This window comes from Pleuronectes platessa, chromosome 5, assembly GCF_947347685.1.
Source record: "Pleuronectes platessa chromosome 5, fPlePla1.1, whole genome shotgun sequence".
NCBI classification, from domain to species: domain Eukaryota; kingdom Metazoa; phylum Chordata; class Actinopteri; order Pleuronectiformes; family Pleuronectidae; genus Pleuronectes; species Pleuronectes platessa.
In genome coordinates this window covers 19,236,358-19,258,425 of record NC_070630.1, presented here as the reverse complement: position 1 = coordinate 19,258,425, position 22,068 = coordinate 19,236,358, and the positions used below count along the sequence as shown (strand labels likewise).

The window sequence follows — 22,068 nt, the reverse complement described above, 5'->3', positions numbered from 1 at the left end:
CAGGCTGTGTGTACGTGTGTGTGCATCAGTGTCAGTGTGGACGCCCCTGGCAGTCCAGGACATCTTGTGTCTGTCACTGAGATTGCTGAGCGCCTCATCTGTGACATTGGGGCTGAGTTGACAGCTGAGTGGCTCGTCTTGAAGACAGTGTTCATGTGTGTGCGTGCCCGTGCACACACACTTACGGGGCATCAGACTATCACACTCCTTTCCAACATGCTCTTGGATTAGCTCACAGGAAGGCTACACACTAAATCCTACTTACTTTTTAATAGTTGCCATCTTAACTCAAAATATCAATGAATAATAAAGCCCTGCTGCTAAGACTTTAGATATATGTGAAGGCTGAGCCTTACCGCTTCACAGATTCTGAGTGGTAACGAATCCAGCACTCATCAAACAGAGCCGTAGTACTCACTTTTTTTGGTAATACTTCAGATCTGTTTCTGTCTGATCTCTGATTGTATGAATTAATTGGACTTTAACCTGTGGTCCCCAGTGGTCCAATAGTCTGTATATTTTGTTCAGTATACACAGTATTTGAGTTGATTTGACACAACACTAATATTAATACTGGGTAGCTCCTTCCTTTGCTCTCTAACAGCCTCCTTTCTTTGTGTTACAACATGTTGGAAACTTTCCTCTGAGATTCTGCTCCATGTTAAACTGACTGCATCACAACTTTTCTGCAGATTATTTAGCTGCCCAGTAAAACTGCTTATCTCCTGTTCTACCACATCCCAAAGGTTCTTCTGGATTCACATCTGGTGACTCTACAGAGACCAGTGTGAAAATCCAGGGAGCAGTTTCAGAAATACTCAAAGCAGCTGCTGTACCAACAGTCATGTCACTAGAGTAAGATGTGTTTTCAAAGTTGGCCTGTTGTGTTGACAAGGATGATTCAAGCAGCCATCACTTACTATACATCATTCCTTCGGTTGTTGATGATGAAGACATATGTACAGTGTTGTAAATGTGCCTGGAGCATCCATCATTCCCTCAGCTTGATGATTTCCGTGAACTCTTCAACATTCCTCCAAAAGCGCCTTAACATGCTCACAGGCCTTAGAATTAAAACTTTCTTGTGCTCGTCTTTAACGGAGGAAAGCAGCATGAGGTTGGCTAATCCCTTCATTAAACCAAGAGACATGCCTTATCAGTTGTAAGTGTCTTTTTATTGCTTGTTAAAGCCACTTATCGTTGACTCACTCACGCACGGCAAGACTGTTCACTGTAAAACATGCCATTGGAAAAACTCAACATAAACGTAATACCACCTTTGGCAGGGCTTTCACTGCAGAGGACTTTTCAAGTTCAAACTTTGATCTTTGTCACAATAACACAACAGGCCAGTAAAGTTCAATGCTATGTGCTTAAGCTGTGGAAATTTAAGAGTTATATCTGTCTGGGAATGCAGGCAACGCCAAAATCTTAGCGTGCAGGAGACGTTTACATCAAGAGAAGCTGGGTCTTTTATCCTGTGATACTGGCAGAGAATGAATATAATATGTTTAGTGCTCCGAGGAGGCTGTGAAACGTGACACATATGGAAGAACAGTGAACATGACACAAGACTCAGACCAGCCAGGGAAAATGGGGCCTTGGGAAGCTAAACGTGGAGACACATGGACCTGGCTGCAGACTCAAAACACCTCCTGCACAAGAATTATTTTGATTCTAGAAACACAAAAGTAATGTTTTCGTAGCAAAGTCGAGAAAAGGTAGAAGACAGTCGAGGTTTCATGAGTTGGCATCAGCACTGAACACACGTTGCACAACGTCATTTGAAATGGTTTTTCATTTCATTTCATTTTTTTTAAACATTTAATGAGATAAAATGTAAAAAAAAATGTGCCACATCACGATTTGCGTCATCGCATTGAAAGGAAATTACTTAGTCGAAATATGACATTTTGTTCATAGGACACGGACCTTCTTAGAATTTTGCAAAAGCAAGAAGTGGAAATGACATCGCATGACTATATAGAGTTGGAAACACCAGTCTGAGTTAGTGTGCATCTGTGTGTATGTGTGTGCAGGTGTGTGCGAGTGTGGATTATCTCTCTGACTGAGTGCTATAGCAGCATCAGTGCTAGTTTATCATGCTACAAGGGCTAGCTGCATGGCTCTACAGTCATTAGTATCGGTGTCTCCAGTCTCTCAGCGGTGCAATGAGGTTATAGCTCAAAGAACTTTAAAGCCCCCCGGGGCTTCTCTGAGGACAACTGTGCCTCTGCCATTGAAAGAGGAGAGAAAAAAAGGGGCAGAAGGAGACAACTAAAGGAGGAAGAGGAAAATATAAGGGACGCAAAGGACACAATGAGGAAAAAAATAGCCAAATTTAAAAAAGAGACTTTATTTAGTATCTTAGATGTTACAAGGATGTTGATGAATCGGTTGGCAATATTATAAAAAATACATCTAAGAAATTAGTTAAGTTTGAGAAGAATGTGGGTCACAACCCTGTTACATTTTTAAGATTAGTTGTATTAATTTTTTGGTCTGTGTGTGAAGTATTAAATCACATTGTCAGATAATAGATTTCACTTGATTCAAGGTTGACATCAGTGAGGCCTGTGCTGTGCTTATGCAATGGTTGCACATGAGACCCCTGATTAAGTCATTCGAGTCTCCAGTGAGGCTGTAGTGGGCTGGATTTACTTCAGGGGCTGTGTTTGAGGTCTTTTCCCCCCAAAATAAAACCAATGATTTTGAAATCAATGACCCTCAAAATGCGTTTGAGGTGTATGTGTCAGCCTATAGCAGCAACAACTGTGATAAGATGTGACAGGAGACGGTCTCTGTGGAGCAAATAAACAAAGGCTGTTGATTTAGAGTACAGAACTCAGCATTAAAGCTGAACTGTCTCTTCATGCTTGGTCAGCTCCACCTTAGCCCTGACTACCTTCGGCTTCCTCATTGCTCCCACTGTTGTTTTGCTCTATCCATTCATCGCCTACAATGATACATCAGGGTTACACCAAAACATCAGTTTCATGGTACTGCGTGTTGATTCTTAATGTAAGAGCAGACCTCTTTGTCTATAAAATTCTATGATTGTACTTTTTGTTTTACAAATAGAAAACACAAACCTCTGTTAGATTTTTCTTTCTTCCATTTTTTGTCAGCCTACTAAATGCAATCTAGAGCCGTAAACTAGTGTTTCACTTGAATCAAGTCGTCTCAATATCATTTGAATCATCTGGATAATACGAGGGTTTCAATTCCTGTGAGCCGAGGCCAAAACCAAACCACGACCTTGACCCGAATAAAATACCATGCAGAATTGGCCAATTTAAGATTTAAAGGTTGAGACTGGTGATTTGCTACAACTTGTCACTGTCAAATAATTCAGCAAACAAGCCAAAGGCCACTATGCACTTGTCCATCTCTCAGTATATTTGATCTTTCCTCCTGTCGGATTTATTATATTGGCATTGCTCACCCCGACCTCCCTCTTCTCCCTAAACCATTAAATAAGTAGTTGTTTGGAATGCGGCACTTGTGATGCTGTAGTGGGAAAGGAGGATGAAGTCATTGTTGATATGCTCAAGTTTCCCCTAAGCCTTGAGTTAGAGTTAAAAGAAATATTTTCTTGTTTTTTTATTCTTCTTTCAGAGGCAGATTAATACACTTTTGTTTCTTAGTTGCAGGTCTGTTGGATCAACTAAAGATAAAGTTGATATCTAATAAAGGATACTCAGTGCTAAGGACATATTCACGATTAAGTTTTGTACAATAGTAATATACTTTGCAAACAAGATACAAAATATTTTCTCTGCACATTTTCTTTTGATCATTTCTGAATTAAATAAAAAAATCTTGATAATTCTATAAAATACCCTAATTGTCATTATCTCTGCTTAACATCCTATTCCCACCTAAATGGACAGTTTGTATGTGGTCTGTACATAGATTTTGGAATTTGGGGTAATGCTTACACTCACAATTGTTGATTATTCAAATAATAAAAAAATAATTATTTTAAGTTTGGAGCACTGTATTTCGTGGTCGAAACTTAGACGGTAAAAAGCTCCACCTGTTCGTAAAGAGCAGCCCTCACACAAAAAGCAATGTTAAAAAAAAAATAAACTGATAAAAAAAGAAGCTGCACTAGCCTGAAAGCTGACAGAGGTGAAACTGACAGCTTTGGCTGCACTGACACTGACAGAACAGGTTAGTGAAAGCTTCATCGTGCTCTGACAGGAGGATGTGAGGGGGGAGAGGGAGGAGGCGTGGGGGGAGACTAAAACTTAAAGGTCAACTTTATCTGCTAAGGACGGGGCAGACACAGCAACATCGCTTTGGGATTCTTTTTCACGGATCACCAAAAAGGGATGCTCTTATTTGGTGTGGGTTTATGCATGCCTGTGTGTGTGTGTGTGTGTGTGTGTGTGTCAGTGGGTTGCGCTATTTGTCTTGATGGCATCCAAAATGTTGGAACTTGGTCAAAATCAATGAAATAATGGACATCTTACAGACACAGCTCAGACCGGCAGCATTGCCATAGTCATAAAGTTATGTTTTCCACTGGCAACAGCATTTTCCTGCTAACAGGGATACAGAGTGATTTCTTTGACAATTGCTGTTGGTGCATGTGTACTGTTACAGAGTATATGTTCTATTACCCAAATAAAGAGGGATGGAGCTTAATTGTTCTGATAAAGTTAATGAGTTGATTCTCAAGGTCTCTGCTCTCTGAGTTATATAACATATAACCTACCTTTAAACCAATAACTTTTTGAAATTAGATTTTGTGCAAGTCTCCATAAGTCGTTTTTTTACCATTGGAGAGGGTATGACAAGCAAGTGGTTCTCAAAAATATTCTGGTATGCCCTCAATTCCAAAGCCGAAATAAGTTCAGAGTACAATATGTAGCAAGTCGGACTGTAGGAACGGCTTATCCAAAAGGTAAAAGCTCTAACACTCTAAGAACAGTGTTTTATTACATGACTGTTTTCTTACCCTACATTTACCCATCAGTATGAAGCATTGTCTACTCATATTTACTACTACTACAAACAGAAAACCTACCTGCATTTGGGACTTCGTGGTGTCGTTGTGGGAAGACTGGTCGTCTTAACGAGTTATGTTCTTGACTGTTAAAATTCTTATTACCTGGAGGTCTTTGATGTTTGGGAAGGGAATTCCGATGGTGACCACTGCCCTGGCATTGTCGTCTGTGAAGTCCAGGCCTTCACTCACTTTACCCCTACATACAGCAATCAGCAGTGCACCATCTATAACAAGAAACCACTGTAAATGACACATACACACAGCAGAGCTCTGAACAAGACTATGCTAGCTTTAGTTGAGTTGTTTAAATGATTAATAATTAATGTGAAGACGAAATTATCAAATAAAAAATGTTCAGCCCTAATTCTACGGACATCATGTCACTAAACAAGTGGTTTCAGAATGATATTACAAAACCAGTGTGTCAGTGTGATGATCTTTACCAGTTTGACCTCTTTCGTCACAGTATTTAATGGCATTGTAGTAGGTCTGAAGAAGTTCGTCAAAATCCCCCTTGCCTCCACCGCGGGGCTCAGTGATCACAGTTTTCTGTTGTTCTAGCTTCTCCCAGAGACCAGTGTTGATCCACCGGTCCCGCAGCTTGTCCAACATCTGAGCAACCACAAGAGGGATCATGTTGTAAATACATGGAGACGGGAAAATGACAATGCAGACGTGAGGTGGTGAAGAGATTATTGATCCAACCTTCATCATCCACATAAAATACAACAGCATTAGTTTTGCTCGCGTGACATAACTGCTGAAGATATAAAACAACTTACAGTAAATTATGTTCAGTAATGATAAACAGCGGAGTTGCAGAGCCAAGTCATTATTAGTTTTTCATAATATCCTCTTACACTGTGCGTGCATCATCAAAGACCAGTGTATGTAAAATCGCTGCAGTGAGTGTAACTGGGCCATCAGGCGCAGCGCTCACTGGAGATCACTTTCAAAAATAAATAAAACCTATTGACTCTCAAAATTCTCTTTCAAAATAATATCCCAGAGTGGAGGTTAAAATCCCATTGATGTGAAGTAATCAGTTCGATTACTCTAAATATATAAATACTGCATAGACACACATGTTTAAAAAATATACATCTGTTCATTTTTATAGATTGAGCATATCACAGCTGTGTCTAAGTTTCCAGCGAAAATAGTTTGGCCTCCAATTTGAATTTGAATTATTTTTCCCCACGCACTGTTCTCTCTATCGTACTCACTCTCACTCGAACTCACTGTATTATCCACAGAAGCAGCAGCACTGTATCAGTGTATTTATTTTATTAATGACCTCACAGCTGCGGCAGCTCACCTCCACCTCACTAACAAACCCCTCGATGTCGGTGTCAGAGAATTTCGCTTCTTCTACTCATCGCTTAGGATAATTAAATATTCATCAGGTGCTTTGCATTGACAATTTATGGTTGAATGTGGGAGAGTAGGTGGCGGACCTGGAGGCAGATCCACGTAAGCACATTTCCAAATAGAGTGTGATTTGTAAAGGGAAAAAGGCCTTCAGTTGCATGTGCACGGTTTTATAAATTTGAATCTTTTTTTGCATTCCCCATTTTCGGCTTTTATGCGCACGTACACTTTTAGTAAGATTCCTACGCACTGTTTTATAAATGAGGCGCCTGGACTGTACATCTTCACACACACACAACACTGAATCGCCAAGTACCTGAGGGCTCTGTTTCGCTTTCTGACACAGTCCAAGACTGAAAAATGCTTGCAGCAAGGAACACGAAGCATTGAACTAACCATGTTGCTGCTGTGTCCCCATACAGCATAGATCCCTCTTCTTTACTTACACTTAGAGAGATGATGTGCTTAAACCCCATCTGTAATAAAATCACTGTTGCTGTGCTATTGTTAGTACTGAAAGTCAGCAGCTCTCGAGGGGAGGCACATTGATCTAAAAGCCCTCATTCTAACATGGCCCCACTCCTGTTTGTGCTCTGCAGATTATATCCTTGAACAAGCACGGCCTCAGAATCAAAGAGCAGCTTCACTGGCTTGGAAATGTGTTAGAAGGGTCAAGTAAAAGTTCTTCTTGTAGTCAACAGAAAACTTCTCAACAGGCGTATATTGTCAGACTGTGAAGTCTCAGCCAGATGAGGCAACAAGATGGCAGGGCCTATTTATGATATCTTGTCCCGACAGCAAACTTATTCTATTTACCGACTCCTTTTACCAGTTGCTCAAAGCACCACTTAAAGTCAAACACACATTTATCATGGAGGTTTTGTGTAGTACAGAGGAAAACTACAAAGTCAGAGGGGGAATGACACAGTAAGAGAGCATTGGTCATTTGTTCCATGCTAGTGTAATTACATCAGTGGTAAAATGTTGCATGGGACAGATTTAATCAGGTTGGTGCATCCTCAGGCAAGCGAGGCCAGGACGTTTGCATTAATAAAACATAGCACATTCACTAAATATGCAAGGTCTCCCCCTTTACATGCATCTTCAAATTCAGCAAACTGTTTGTCCTGCAATTGCTTTGCAGTGATGAGGAGGAGGAGATGAATAACTCATGTTATGTACTTAAGGCAGCTCTACCACTAAACAAAACAGCCATTATCTGCCAGGCTGCACATGGAAAGGAGCCGATTCCAAACAGAGGAACCGTATCTGACAGCACAAGATGGATCATGTTTTCGCTTTACAGGTGTGGGTCTGGTCTGAAACATAACTGCTGAGTGCTAGCGTTTTTGTAGTATTGCAGTAACATTACAGAGAAAAAAAATACAAAAAAATGATGTGGGTGGGTTTCCTCCATTTTTACTCTTTGTTTATGTATTGTTAAAATCCAATAAATGGTGCCAAGTCAGTACTTTCAAGGGTCCACCAGCTACTTCTTCTGTAGGTACACCAAATCACACTACCTCTGTAACCATATTTAAAAGCATCAACAAGGTCAGTGTCATGCAGAGGTGAGTAAAGCAGCGTCTGGGAGTGAAAGCACTTAACTACTTCCTAAATTATGAATTTGTGTCCACATCAGCACCCATCTCATGCAGTTTACAGTGAAACTGTGAATTGTAACTGGTGACATCAGTTCGGATGTATTAAAAAATGGGTTGATATTGTCCAAATGGAGTTATGATGAAAGATTAACACTCATACTTCACTCTCATATTCATCAGTGCTTGCTGAGGTGAATGGCGTAGTGAATGTCACGGCTATGCTCTGAGACTGACAGTCAGTGCTCAACTTGGAGGATTTCCGCTGGGTTCCACAGAAGCACCATGGCCTCAGATGCCCGAAGGAGAAAGCAGCACCCTGCCATCTGTGTGGCCCTCTAATCTCCCGATGGACATTTTTTACTATACATTACTAATTAAGTTACAATCTGCAAACATGTATGATTTTTTTATTTGTATATCATACAGATTCACTTTTAATAATGAGGTTACGAATATGATGTCTAGCATATGAATTTGTGGTTTGTAACTGTGGGTGGCCAAACACTTTCAGCAAGATAATAAAACCACGAACCTCGCCTTATGCCGAGTCCTCAGTGTTTATCCACAAGGCATTTGATAAATTATTTAAAAGATGTTAATTTTATTGTTCAATGGAGTATTAAGGTCATATTCAAATAAAGAGAAATCGGAGAATAAAGTCATGATATTGTGATCATAACTGAAGTCGTTATTGTATAAAATATCCAACTTTTTGAGGGAACCTAGTAATCTCGATTGCATTGTACTACTTTCTTTTAGTTTTAACGCTACACAGTCCGGTGAGCACCTCAAACATCAACTTTAATTATTCCAATAGTTTTTTTTCCCGTTTTTCAGCTTTATGAAAATGCAGCTAATTAGATTTGTTTTTTAAACAGCAACATCTCATGTGCTGGGTTAAAAAATGTCCATCTAAAGGCTCAACAATACAACTAATTTCAAGACAACAACAAAACACAAAGAAATCTGGAGATAGCAGGTAGAAGTAATTTAAGGCCAACCAACACAAAGATTTTAAGAAACTCCCTAAATTACATTTCCCAACATTTAAGTAATTTTAATGTTTTGAAAAACAAAGAATATATGTATAAAGAATGTGTTTATGAATAAAAAAAATTGCACATTTACAGGGTTTGACAAAACAATTAGAAATTACTTTATAATTGTATTTATCTTAAAGCAGTACACATAACAGTGTATGGCTGAAGCACAACATAAAATTCAACTAATCGCCAAAAAGAAAAGTTGACAATTAAAAGTAAATTTATTTGTTGACAACCATTTAAGACTTTGACAAGATATCTCACGGAAGTAAAGTTACAAGCAAGCCTAACTGGGAATGAGCAGCATTTAGCACATATGAGGGCACAACAAAGTGTGAATAATTTATTGTCCTTTCTAGGCATGGTAGGTGCAATGCTCAGCCTTTGCTGGCGACACAGTAAAGTGGGCCAGATTTTTCTGCCAATTGGGACAGGGCGACGAAACAACCAGATAGAAGCAGTGAACTGTAGTCTCTCGCACTTTTGTACTTCCCCTCCCTCCCTCACCCCAATCTACCCATCTTTCACCTCCTCGGCATCCGGCCTCTCTCTATCTCCTTCCCTGTGTCCCCGGTGTCAGTGAGCTGTGTGGCGACACATTGCGGCTCCTCTAGTGCCTGCTGAATTATGGAAGGGGTTTAGAGGCGACGGCATTAATGAAACATGCCGTTAGGAGCCACATTTCGCAGTGGCGATGGGAGACGTGTTGTTGCGTTGTAAATTATTTAGTTCCAAAATATCACAGCAACCATCACGCCAAGGCTGGTGGCAAGAAGCCACCTGCCACCTCTGGCCTGCCACTCTTCCCTTGTCCTCTGCTCTACGCATCCCAGCAGCACTGGTGACGACAAGAGAACACTGCAAAAACCCTGCCTGCTGCCCAGATATAAAGATGCTCACATGTATGACTGAGTTTACTGCCTTATTTAAAGAAATTAAAATTATTTTATTGAGTTGAATTTAAAAGGGTATGCTTTGAAAATGTCTGTCAATTAGATCCCAACCAATACAAATCTTTGGGGTACTGATGACGTTACTGATATTAGGGAGTAAAACATTTTAAATACCAATATTTTCATTTCAATAGATTTGGCATGGATTTATATAATATCATTACCAAACCATTTACACAACGAAATATATAGGACTTGAATTAAAATATTTCCTGTGTAAAATATGAACATGAATGCATTGCTTAATGCATGAATAAAAGTTGTTTCAAATAAATGCTGATAACTCAGTGGAAGGCTCGTATCTGTCAAGTTTGATCGGCCAAGTGATATATCAGTATTTGCATTGATTGTTTTATATTTCATTGATTCTAAACCAACTGTAAAAGATACAAAGGAATTATTTGTGAATAAAATTGTCAATCTCACAATCAGTTGTGTTGTTGTGACAATTGTCAAATAAAACATTGGCGTCAGTATAATGCATTGAACATAACAAATGTCCACCTGAGTATTGACTACATACAACAACAAAAATCAAGAAATCTGTCTTTCAATAATCTCAACAAGACAGTGAAATTACCATCTACTACTGATCTACTCTTCCTGTGCAACACTATAAGCGAAATCATCAGTGGTACATTTTTTTTTAAAGTTCAATATTTTCCGAAAATATGAGGACACTTTTAGGAAATGAGTCAGACAGTTGTAAATATAACTTGTTTCAAACTGTTGTGAATGAAGAAGCTTGTGAGCAGTAGAAGGACTGAGTCAAATTGCACTTGTGTGCGTTTTCATGTAATGAAGGAACAGGTCAGCCAGTTCAACAGTGTGACTCACTGCTGTGTTTGTAATGGTTTTTGGGCCCTGATGTCCGAGCTCAGACTGGATACACACCCACACAATGCTTTGTAAGGGGGATCAATTCATGATTAGTTTTTCGTCTTTCTTTGTAGACAATAAGAAAAATGCAGAATAATAAGCAGCCTAATTTTATCTTTTATGATGCATTGTCTTGAGCTATCTAGTTATTGTTATGCCATCAGTGTACTTCTATCACTTTTTTACTAAAATTATCAGACATACAGTAAAGAATAAAAAGCCTATTCAATTATTGTGCAAGCTATATATCAACAATAAAAATGCACTGGTAAATGATTTTTATTCCGTTTTATTTCAAACTCATTGACAGGAACAAAATGTTGCAACTGTGGCTGAAAGGCAAAAAACTGCTCTATTTCCCATGTGTTCTCTAGGTCTGAAAACATGAGCTGCAGCTTAGTCAGCCAGCAGTAACCCTCAAGTTTCCACTGTAAAATGCAAATAAAACATCACCTCTGCTCTTAAAGAACAAAAAAAAAAAATGAGGAGGTTAATGCCACACTGAGCAAATTGACCTATGAATCTAATGTGCTCCCAGACACAGAGACCCGGTCTCTCTCTGAGGTAGCTGTTCTTCTCGTGCTCACATTGCCCTGAGCTCATGCCGACAGTGCGTGTTGGTGGGTGTTCACCCTGCAGTCTGCTTTGACTTTGATTTGACACATGCTCGGCAGAGCTCAGGCGCCAGCATTGGGTGCATCTTCACACAGACAGCGAGGCGACGTCACCTAATGGCCCTTATCTCAATCTCCTTTAAAAGCATCTTGTAGTGCCTGCCATCTTTTGCTGCCACTTCTGTAATAAACCATCAGTCCCCCTCTCCTGTGGAGCATTGGTCTATTCCTCTGGCGGCTGGGACCAGACGGCAGGGCCTGCTGTGATTTTAATGGGCACTAACTGAAGGGATGTTGAGGTTAAAGTGCTACAAAACCACAGCACTGGTGCGGGAAAGTGAGTGTGTGTGTGTGTGTGTGTGTGTGTGAGACCATGATTACAGACATACTTTGTGTGTCCTTGTATTTTAAGTAGAAGCAGAGTTTGCATTTTATTTCCAATAATTTGACTGTAGGGCGCAGAGGTCATTGCTGAGAAATGATAATCACAGCAATAGTAAAACAGAATCATTTCTTACAAAACCCTAAAATACACAATTCTGGCAAAAGTCAGATTTTGGTTGATTTGATTACTCATTTCTATCTAACACATGACGATAGTTAAGCACAATGTAAACTTTGCCAGAGCATCCTGCTGTGTATTTATGCCTGTACGTGGGGGTAAGCAAATGCTGTTAGCCACAGCTGTGTACAAGGGGCTGACAGCCATCATCTCCACACATTGAACTAGGGTGTCCGGACATGACCTATCCTCTCTACGCACACACAGACAGATTACAGAGCAGACGGGACTCGGCGGCACCAAGTAGGCCTCCACGGGCTCCAATTAATACCCCAGCCCTTCATTTCCCCTCATCTCCTCATCTTCAAGAGTTGACTACAGATTAAATATTCATGCATCGGCACTGAGAGAGATAGAGGACTCCTACATGGCTATCAATAATAAAAAAACATCCCACAGCTCATAGGTGCTCGGCTGACATCAGAGGCTGACAAAAAGGAAGGTAAAATGAGAAAAGAACAAGGCCCAGAGTGTTAGCTTTCCCTCACAGTTTGGATGGCAGGGTCATCAGCTGTTTGAGAAGGCAACTGGATAGCGAGCAACCCAGGACTGCAGGGAAATCAAACCAGTGACACGATGAAATACAAGTCAAACAGACACTATGCAAATATGCCAAAGGCAAAAACTAAATAAGCCAAGGGCAAAACACAACTGTGAAGGTCCACTGTTTGATGGAAAATGACGTGTCCACTTAACATGACACTGACTCATCACAGCGAAACAGTGTATCAGTGATGCTGGCTTCCATGATATGATGCGAGTGTAGTACATAAGCAAAATGCCACAATCATAACCATGAGCTTCAAAAATCCCATGAAAAACAAACTTTTTTACTGCTGTAACATTTATGAAAAATTGACGATTTAAAATGATTCACTATATAATGATTATCTATTTAAAATTATTGCTGGTGACTCAAGGCAAATGGTTTACTGATGTGCAGCAAGCAGCAGAGAACTCTTCAACATAAAAGTGATGGTTTTAAACAGAATAGCTTGAATGTTTCTGCTTTTATGTATATTGCGTAAATTATGACAGTGGTTTTCACCGTGTTGGTTCATACTTTCCAAGACAAATTTGAGGGGTGTGGAGATAATTAAGAATAAATAACATATGCTTCAAATTTGGTTATTCAGCCACTCTACTTTTTCCTTTGTTACTGAAACGGTAGAGTCTAAAAACATTTCAAATTTCAAATAGGTTTAAACGGTACATAATTCATGCACACTGCCACCATAGAGGGCTTCACTGCATTTGAACGGGAAGATGTTAAGTCATGTGTTAATGACTTTATAAACTCACTTGTGTTGTTGTGTTTCTCACAGTATCTTAATTGACTTAAACTGCTAACTGACCAAAGTCACGTGTAACGTGCAATGTGGACAAACACAATAATAAATGAAATCCACTTGCCCCTTTGTAAGCTAATGTGACAAGTGAGCTGTAGTGTACATTAATTATTCATGAACAAAAACGCATAACAAACAAAGGGGGACAAAGTGTCTACGAGTGCGCTCTCAGAAGCGCCCTCATTAACTGAAAGAGGATACAGTTCTGTGAGGATGACGGCATTTACCAAGAACCTGACAAGTGCCTCTATTGATTAGTGCTGATCTATTGTTACATACAGCGCTGTCTTAGCAGAGGGATCTGCTGGAATCCAGTAGAGCCTTAAAAAACTGGTACTCGTTTTCTGTGCCATTGGTCAACACAAAATAAAAAGCATTGACTCTGTGGTCTCTAGCTCCTCCCAATGGTAAAATGTGGTAAAATGAAGAGTCCACCAGCACTTCAATTAAATGGATGAATTATTTTCAGCAATAGTATAATTTTATTACATTAATGAAAATTAATATAAGCTGTACCTGATAAAATATAGTTTGTACTGCACGTTTCAAGCAACAAGTATAAGCTGCTTTGTAGAGGAGGAGAAAAATGACTAAATATTTAGAATAAATAGAGATATCCATTTGAATAATCAAAATCAAAACAACAAACGAAAGCCCAATAGCATCCAGGTTTTTCTACCAACTGAACATCAAAAGCTATCTTTATATTTCTTTACATGATCCAAATCTTTTATACAAATTCATTTTGAAGAGCTTTTGTTTTAACTGCTAAGACTAAAATGTGAGTCAAAACTGAAATATATATAAATATTTACTCTTCTGTAGCTACATATTGTGATTCTAAAAGCACCACAACATATATATGCATTAACAGTATACAACATGGTCAAAGTGTCAAATTGACATATTTCAGTATAATGTGTGTGTGGTTTATTTACCTTGTAAGAAGGGAGAAAGCAGAGCACACCCTTGGCCATGACCTGGCACACATGGAGCAGCAGGGCCCCCACCTCGTCCTGGAACGCATATGTTTCAGTATGTTGGAAGGTGGCACAGAGTTTTCTGCCTTGAGGTCCTGCACCAATAGTGCCCACCCAAACCTGAAGATAGAGACAGCAGAAATCTTAAGTGATGTTACCAATATAACTCGAATAATAAATATATCTGGGCATGATCATGTGTGCCTGAATTATTTGTTAATATAAACATATAAAAACCACAAATACCTCCTGGTGTCATATAAACCGTTCAAAATGATCATGTGCACTGCCTGACATGTTTAAGTTATATAATCCAGTTTTGTTTGTGAGGAGACTGGTCATGTGGAATCTAAACCCACCTGTTTCCATGTGTGACGTATATTTAATTGCATCTTTAACATGAGTCGGCTCTAGTGATAAATGTGCCAAAAAAAACAGACTAAAAGCCTTGAACATCTCCATTCACGAGGCCTTCAGATGAGTTGAATTGCTATCAGGCAGTAGACTGTGACATCTGCTGGACAGAAGTAGCACTGTGACAGATGTGGTGGAAACGCAAGTACAACATTTCAGATTGTCTGTCAAAATCTTTGTTGTTGGGTAGATTGGGGATTCTAAATTAACGGTAGGTGAATGTGAGAGTTAAAGGTTATTTGTCTGCTCCCTTGTCAATTGTCAGCTGGGATTAGCTCCAGACCCGGTCCTTTACATAAGTGCTATCGATAATTGATAGATGATGTACCCTCTGCTTCAGAGATCTACCTATTGAAACAATCAGAGCTCTGATGCAGACTTTTTGAAGAACTGTACTAACAATGACAGCTTAGGGATGTTACAGACTCCTGATCCTTTGAGTATGAGCGATAATTAGGAGTCAAACCAGCTAATGTGGATGATAGTCACAGTTTAGGAATCAAGCGCTCCTACAGTACAACACAATACAATGTTCTTGTAAACCTACTCAACAAATTTGCCTGAAGTGTAGCCAAACAGTGCAGTGTTTTCACTAAGGCTTAATGACATGGGCGACTAACCTGGGACTTGTTGATAACATGATTGGCTTCCAGCTGGATGGAGAATTTCACCCCGAGTTCAGAGGAGAAGGAGCCCATGGGTGACAGGGTTCCTGATGTCAGCACAATGCTGTGCACCGGCCCACTCAAGTCAGAGAAAGCCTTGAAGGGACAGACACAGACACAATCAACATCAGAGGGGCAATTCATTGTAATTTATTCCATCATGAGAACCTTTAACATAAGGGTGGCTCAGTGGAAGTAAAAAATCCTGGAAAAATGTAAATAGCAATTGACATTCATATCATCATAAGACATATTAACTTAACGTAACTTATATTTCAGAGCCTGTTATTTGCAAGTTATTTTCTTCTTCCTATAGACTTCAGTGAAAGATCAATGTGGACTAGATGGCAAGGTCTGCCTTATCAAACCTCTCACCACAGCTGGGTTGAGGCACCAGAAGCTGAGTGCCAACACTTCTTTCTTGACACGGACACCCTGACGTTGTCTCTGGCGTGGTCGAACAAAAAAACCCTGGGCATCAGGAGCATCGGGTGGAACCTGATTGGTCCAAGCGTAGGTCCTCTGCAGGGCTACCCGGTAGTCTTCAGCAAACCTACAGAGACAAAGAGAACAACAAAGCAACCCTTCAATTGTATCAGCATCTGAGCTGGCATGATTCAGGATTTCTGAAGGTTGACTTCTTTGGGTTGTCTCTGACCTGCAGTTGTCCCTAAACATGAAATCCAGGACCATGAAGAGGTTCTTGAGGACAATGGAGGTAGCTGAGCTGATGATTGGGATTTGCACCATCTCCTCTTTACCATTAACGACACCAACCCTCTCCTCCTTCTCCAGAACTGCTGCCAGGTTGTTCTGTCACATATAAAGAAAGTGGACATGTGAAAACAAATCAAAGGTTTTTCCAGGCGAAAAAATTAGGCGGAGGTGGTACTGGCTGCTAGCGTCAGGGGGCAGGGATTCGCACTGTCAAACCAATACAGTCAAGCCCCGCAATTCCTCCGGTTTTCATCACATTGTCTATTTTTTAAGATACCCAGTTTGTGTTTACACAATGTACGATGGCACTATAGGCGTGTTTGACAGAGGTTGCCGCCTTGCAATTCTCTATGAAGGAAAAACCTAAAAAATATCACCAAAAAACATGCAACACATTCAAATATAGCAGTACTTTATCCATAAACGAAAGAGACCATATAAGTTCTGATTACACACCAGTGGTACAGTTAAAACTATTGTGTAAATTTATAATATTGTTGGGAATAGTCCTTTCCAGTTTTTTCTCATCAGTAACAATTGGATTCTGTTGAAGATGATAAAAGCAAGAAGGTTTGGGGATAATTTTTTTATTAAAAAGTAAAAATAACTATATTTATGTTGTCTAAAGTTAGTAGTATGTGTACACATAAGCAGCCATTTATAGGGAATACTTCGTAAATCCTCTCTTTCTTGTCAAACAGCCTCAGGTCTTTGAGTCATGGATTCAACAACATGCTGTCAATCTCCTGTTCTACTACATCTGGTGACTGAGGAGGTCACTGAGGTTCACTTACTGAACACACTGTCATGTTCATGAAAGAGAGAGATGACTTTTGCTTTATGACATGGGGCATTACTCTGCAGGACGTAATTATTAGAAGATGGTAAACTGTGGCCATTAAGAGATGAACCCGTTCTGCAACAATACATTCAAACCCTAACTGACTGGTATTAAGGCCAAATGTTTGTCAAGAAAACATTCCAGGGCAGGTTGGCTCGATGGATTCTACCTGTTGACTCCGAATTCTGACTCAAGTTTCAGTGTTGGATGTGCTGTTCATTCTGCTCACCACAGTTGTAAAGACAGGTTATGTCAGTTACCATAGCCTTTCTGTCAATTTGACCCATACTAGTAATTATTTTATGGAGACACAGTAACTACACCAATTACAATTCCTATCAGATTTATACAAAATCCTTTCAGATTTCAAGCAAAGCCAGAAAAGGTTTATGAAAAGTTTGAAAATATAAAGTCACAAGTGCTCTGTACCAGCGCTGACTTGGATTCAATGTAACGGACATCGTTTATGACCACAGCAACAACAACTGATTCTCAAGTTCTAGGTTCTGCGTACGGAGTTGAGCTTCACCGAAAAGTGAACAAACATGTGCATAAACAGTTGAACAGCCCTTTATGCACCAGCGGTGGCTTCAGGGTTCTGCGGACTGTCCAAGCAAGCAGCCCATTCCAAACAGCCATATAAGAGGCAGTGCCCTAATTCATGGTGAATAACAATCATAATTGTGTTTAAGAGTGTAGTCTACTTCAAATGTCTACTTGAGATTTACCTTCAGAATAGCAAAGGTCGCTGCAGTGATACCCAGCGTGTCAAAGATGGCCAGTATAACCTTCCCATTCCAGACTTTACTTGCAGTCTCATATCCTCTTTCACTCATCAGGCCTTGGCTCTCCTGGATCCAGCTGCAAAAAAAAGAATTCAATTCCTCCTCAAATTATGAAAGACAACTGAGCTACTGAATATGAGGATAGATACTGACTTGAACAGGGTGTAGCAGAAGTCCCTGAGGGGTTCATGTTTGGAGGCTCTGATTTTGTTTTTGACCATGCTGTCCAGCTCATCCCTGCACGTCAGCAGACTGTTGAGGTCTAACGTGAAGCTGGCACTCTCCCTGGCACAGTCCTCAATGTTGTGGGCTTCATCCAGCACCAAGATCTGGCCTGCAAGGTCGATCTCCATCTGATGCAGGAGGACAGTGAAAAGAGCAAAAAAGTACAAAGGAGGAGGAGCAGTTAATACCTTTAGTTTCTGGCAATATATCTGATCTGTCGCTCCTTCTCTTTGTTTCCTGATGGCTGTGTACTAAAATCTACTTACACTCTCTCTGATCATAGGGTCCAGCAGGTAGTTATATGGGCAGAAGATGATGGAGGCGTCCTGCCTAAGTTCACGGGCAGCATAGTAAGAGCATGAGCGGATCCGTTTGCCCAGTGCGACCAAGTCCTCGATGTCCCAGGCTTCATGCAGCCCATGGACATGTTGTAGAGTGTACTGGTCCCGCATCCTCTGGACACCATGGAAATAGCTGCACGTCTTACCCTGTAATATACAAATGTATAGAGACAACATAAACATATCATTGTAATAACTAATTTTATTTATTTACCACAATTGGAACCAATGTCCCATTGTTCTTCAAAGAGAATGAGAAAGGCAGGACAAGCCAAAATTTATTGGTCATGAATCTTAGTATCTCTATTCTAATATCATATCTTTAAGAAACCACCCACCGCTCATCAACTGCCCAATACCATTGCAGCGGTGAAGAATGGTAGAGCTTCAAATTGTGAGGGTGTTTTAAGCAGCATGTACAGGGAGACCATTTGGGTCGAGGGAAAGCTGGACAGAATGAAGTACCTGTGTTTCCACTCCTTCTTCAACATCGAATTAAAGGACTTTTCAAGCCCAATAAACAGCAAAATTTACTCAAGTTTAATTACTTTTTTGATGAGAAGTAGTGATCTGTACAAAAGCTCGCCGACAACAGTTAAAACGAGAGAAGCTTGAATATTTTTAACAGCTGTCCTTTGTTCTCTGAAACAGTGATGTCAGAATTTATATTTTAACTAGTGCTGTCAGTTAAACGCGTTATTAACGACGTTAACGCAAACCCATTTTAACAAAGTCAATTTTTTTCTCGAGAGATTAACGCAGAGCTACCAACTCTCACGCTTTCGCAGTGTGACACACAGTGTTAATTTTGGCAGCTATTTTTGATTTAGTCTTATGACGAAAATGAAAATTAGTTTTAGTCACATTTAGTCATTTTTATCCTTCTTAGTTTTAGTCTAGTTTTAGTCGACGAAAACGAATTACATTTTAGTCTAGTTTTAGTCGACGAAAACGAGTTACATTTTAGTCTAGTTTTATCATCTCATCTCATCTCATCGTCATCCGCTTATCCGGGGTCGGGTCGCGGGGGGAGCAGCTCAAGCAGGGGGCCCCAGACTTCCCTTTCCCGGGCCACATTGACCAGCTCTGACGGGGGGATCCCGAGGCGTTCCCAGGCCAGTGTTGAGATATAATCTCTCCACCTAGTCCTGGGTCTTCCCCGAGGTCTCCTCCCCACTGGACGTGCCTGAAACACCTCCCAAGGGAGGCGCCCAGTGGGCATCCTTACCAGATGCCCGAACCACCTCAGCTGACTCCTTTCTAAGTAAAGGAGCAGCGGCTCTAATCCGAGTCCCTCACGGATGACTGAGCTTCTCACCCTATCCCTAAGGGAGACGCCAGCCACCCTTCTGAGAAAACTCATCTTGGCCGCTTGTACCCGCGATCTCGTCCTTTCGGTCATCACCCAACCCTCATGACCATAGGTGAGGATAGGAACGAAGATCGACCGGTAGATCGAGAGCTTTGCCTTGCGGCTCAGCTCTCTTTTCGTTACAACGGTGCGGTAAAGCGAACGCAATACCGCCCCCGCTGCTCCGATTCTCCGGCCAATCTCACGCTCCATAGTACCCTCACTCGCGAACAAGACCCCGAGGTACTTGAACTCCTTCACTTGGGCTAAGGACTCATTTCCTACCCGGAGTAAGCAATCCATCGGTTTCCTGCTAAGAGTCATGGCCTCAGATTTAGCGGTGCTGATCCTCATCCCAGCCGCTTCACACTCAGCCGCCAGCCGATCCAGTGAGTGCTGAAGGTCACAAGCTGATGATCCAATGAGGACCACATCATCCGCAAAAAGCAGTGACGAGATCCTCAGACCACCGAACTGCAACCCCTCCCCACCACGACTACGCCTCGATATCCTGTCCATGTATATCACAAACAGGATTGGTGACAAGGCGCAGCCCTGGCGGAGACCAGCACCCACTGAGAACGAAACTGACTGGCTGCCGAGGACCCGAACACAGCTCTCGCTTTGGGAGTACAGAGATTGGATGGCCCTGAGGAGAGACCCCCTTACCCCATACTCCCGCAGCACCTCCCACAGTTTCTCCCGGGGGACCCGGTCATACGCCTTCTCCAGATCCACAAAACACAAGTGGACCGGATGGGCATACTCCCAGGCCCCCTCCAGGATCCTTGCGAGAGTGAAGAGCTGGTCCGTAGTTCCACGTCCGGGGCGAAAACCGCATTGTTCCTCTTCAATCTGAGGTTCGACGATCGGCCGAACCCTCCTTTCCAGCACCTTGGAGTAGACTTTACCAGGGAGGCTGAGAAGTGTGATACCCCGATAATTGGTACACACTCTCTGGTCCCCCTTTTTGAACAGGGGAACCACCACCCCGGTTTGCCACTCCTTTGGCACTGTACCCGACTCCCACGCGATGTTGAATAGGCGTGTCAACCATGACAGCCCCTCAACACCCAGAGCCTTTAGCATTTCTGGCTGGATCTCATCAATCCCTGGGGCTTTGCCACTGCGGAGATGTTTGACTACCTCAGTGACCTCCACCAGGGAAATTGACGACGAAACACCATCAACCTCGAGCTCTGCCTCCAACATAGAGGGCGTGTTATTCGGATTCAGGAGTTCCTCAAAGTGTTCCTTCCAACGTCCGACGACCTCCTCAGTTGAGGTCAACAGAGTCCCATCCTTACTGTACACAGCTTGGATGGTTCCCCGTTTCCCCCTCCTGAGGTGCCGGATAGTCTTCCAGAAACACTTTGGTGCCGACCGAAAGTCCTTCTCCATGACCTCTCCGAACTTCTCCCACACCCGCTGCTTAGCCTCCGACACGGCAGCAGCTGCAGCCCTTCGGGCCTGTCGGTACCCTGCAACCGAGTCAGGAGTCCTCCAGGATATCATATCCCGGAAGGCCTCCTTCTTCAATCGGACGGCTTCCCTGACCACCGGTGTCCACCACGGTGTCCGAGGGTTACCGCCCCTTGAGGAACCTAAGACCCTGAGGCCACAGCTAGCCGCCGCAGCTTCAGCAATGGAGGCTTTGAACACTGCCCACTCCGGCTCAATGTCCCCAACCTCCACAGGAATGCCAGAAAAACTCCGCCGGAGGTGTGAGTTGAAGATACCTAGGACGGGGGCCTCCTCCAGACGTTCCCAGTTCACCCGCACTACTCGTTTGGGCTTACCAGGTCTATCCGGAAATTTCCCCCATTCCCTGATCCAACTCACAACCAGATGGTGGTCGGTTGACAGTTCCGCCCCTCTCTTTACCCGAGTGTCCAAAACAAGTCTAGTTTTAGTCACATTTAATAGCCACATTAAACACCTTTTCTATAAAAACATATAGCTGCAGCCTAATAGCTTAAAAATACCGTTGATCATCTGTCAATCATCGTATAAAGCCCGCCCTGACAATCTGATTGGCCCGGTCGGGCATCATTTTTTCCCCAACGGAGCGACTCCAGACCGAACTGCCCGACCAAAAATGTTGTGGGCGGGGCTAAATTCGTCTGGCATCCAGGCTAGATACTTCATGACGGCCTGATACGATGATGTTTTAAAAATTATTGTGACTTAGTCAACCACCAACATTTTCGTCTCGTCTCGTCAACGAGAGTTAAAATAGATTTAGTCATAGTTTTTATTTTCAAAGATAAGTTTTCTTCGTCTCGTCTTCGTCATGGAAAAAGGGTCGTTAACGAATATTTTTCGTTATCGTTTTCGTCAACGAAATGAACACTGGT

The 22,068-nt window shown here is 41.7% G+C and overlaps 1 protein-coding gene across 1 annotated transcript in view; it reads right to left on the bottom strand.

Moving 5' to 3' along the window:
• Positions 1 to 22,068, bottom strand: part of brip1 (BRCA1 interacting helicase 1) — a 44,688-nt gene that overhangs the window by 8,080 nt on the left and 14,540 nt on the right. Inside the window, 9 exon segments of the mRNA XM_053423656.1 lie at positions 5,120 to 5,241; positions 5,461 to 5,629; positions 14,331 to 14,492; positions 15,407 to 15,547; positions 15,827 to 16,004; positions 16,110 to 16,264; positions 17,738 to 17,870; positions 17,948 to 18,147; positions 18,286 to 18,507. Coding sequence (XP_053279631.1) covers positions 5,120 to 5,241; positions 5,461 to 5,629; positions 14,331 to 14,492; positions 15,407 to 15,547; positions 15,827 to 16,004; positions 16,110 to 16,264; positions 17,738 to 17,870; positions 17,948 to 18,147; positions 18,286 to 18,507 — 1,482 coding nt within the window.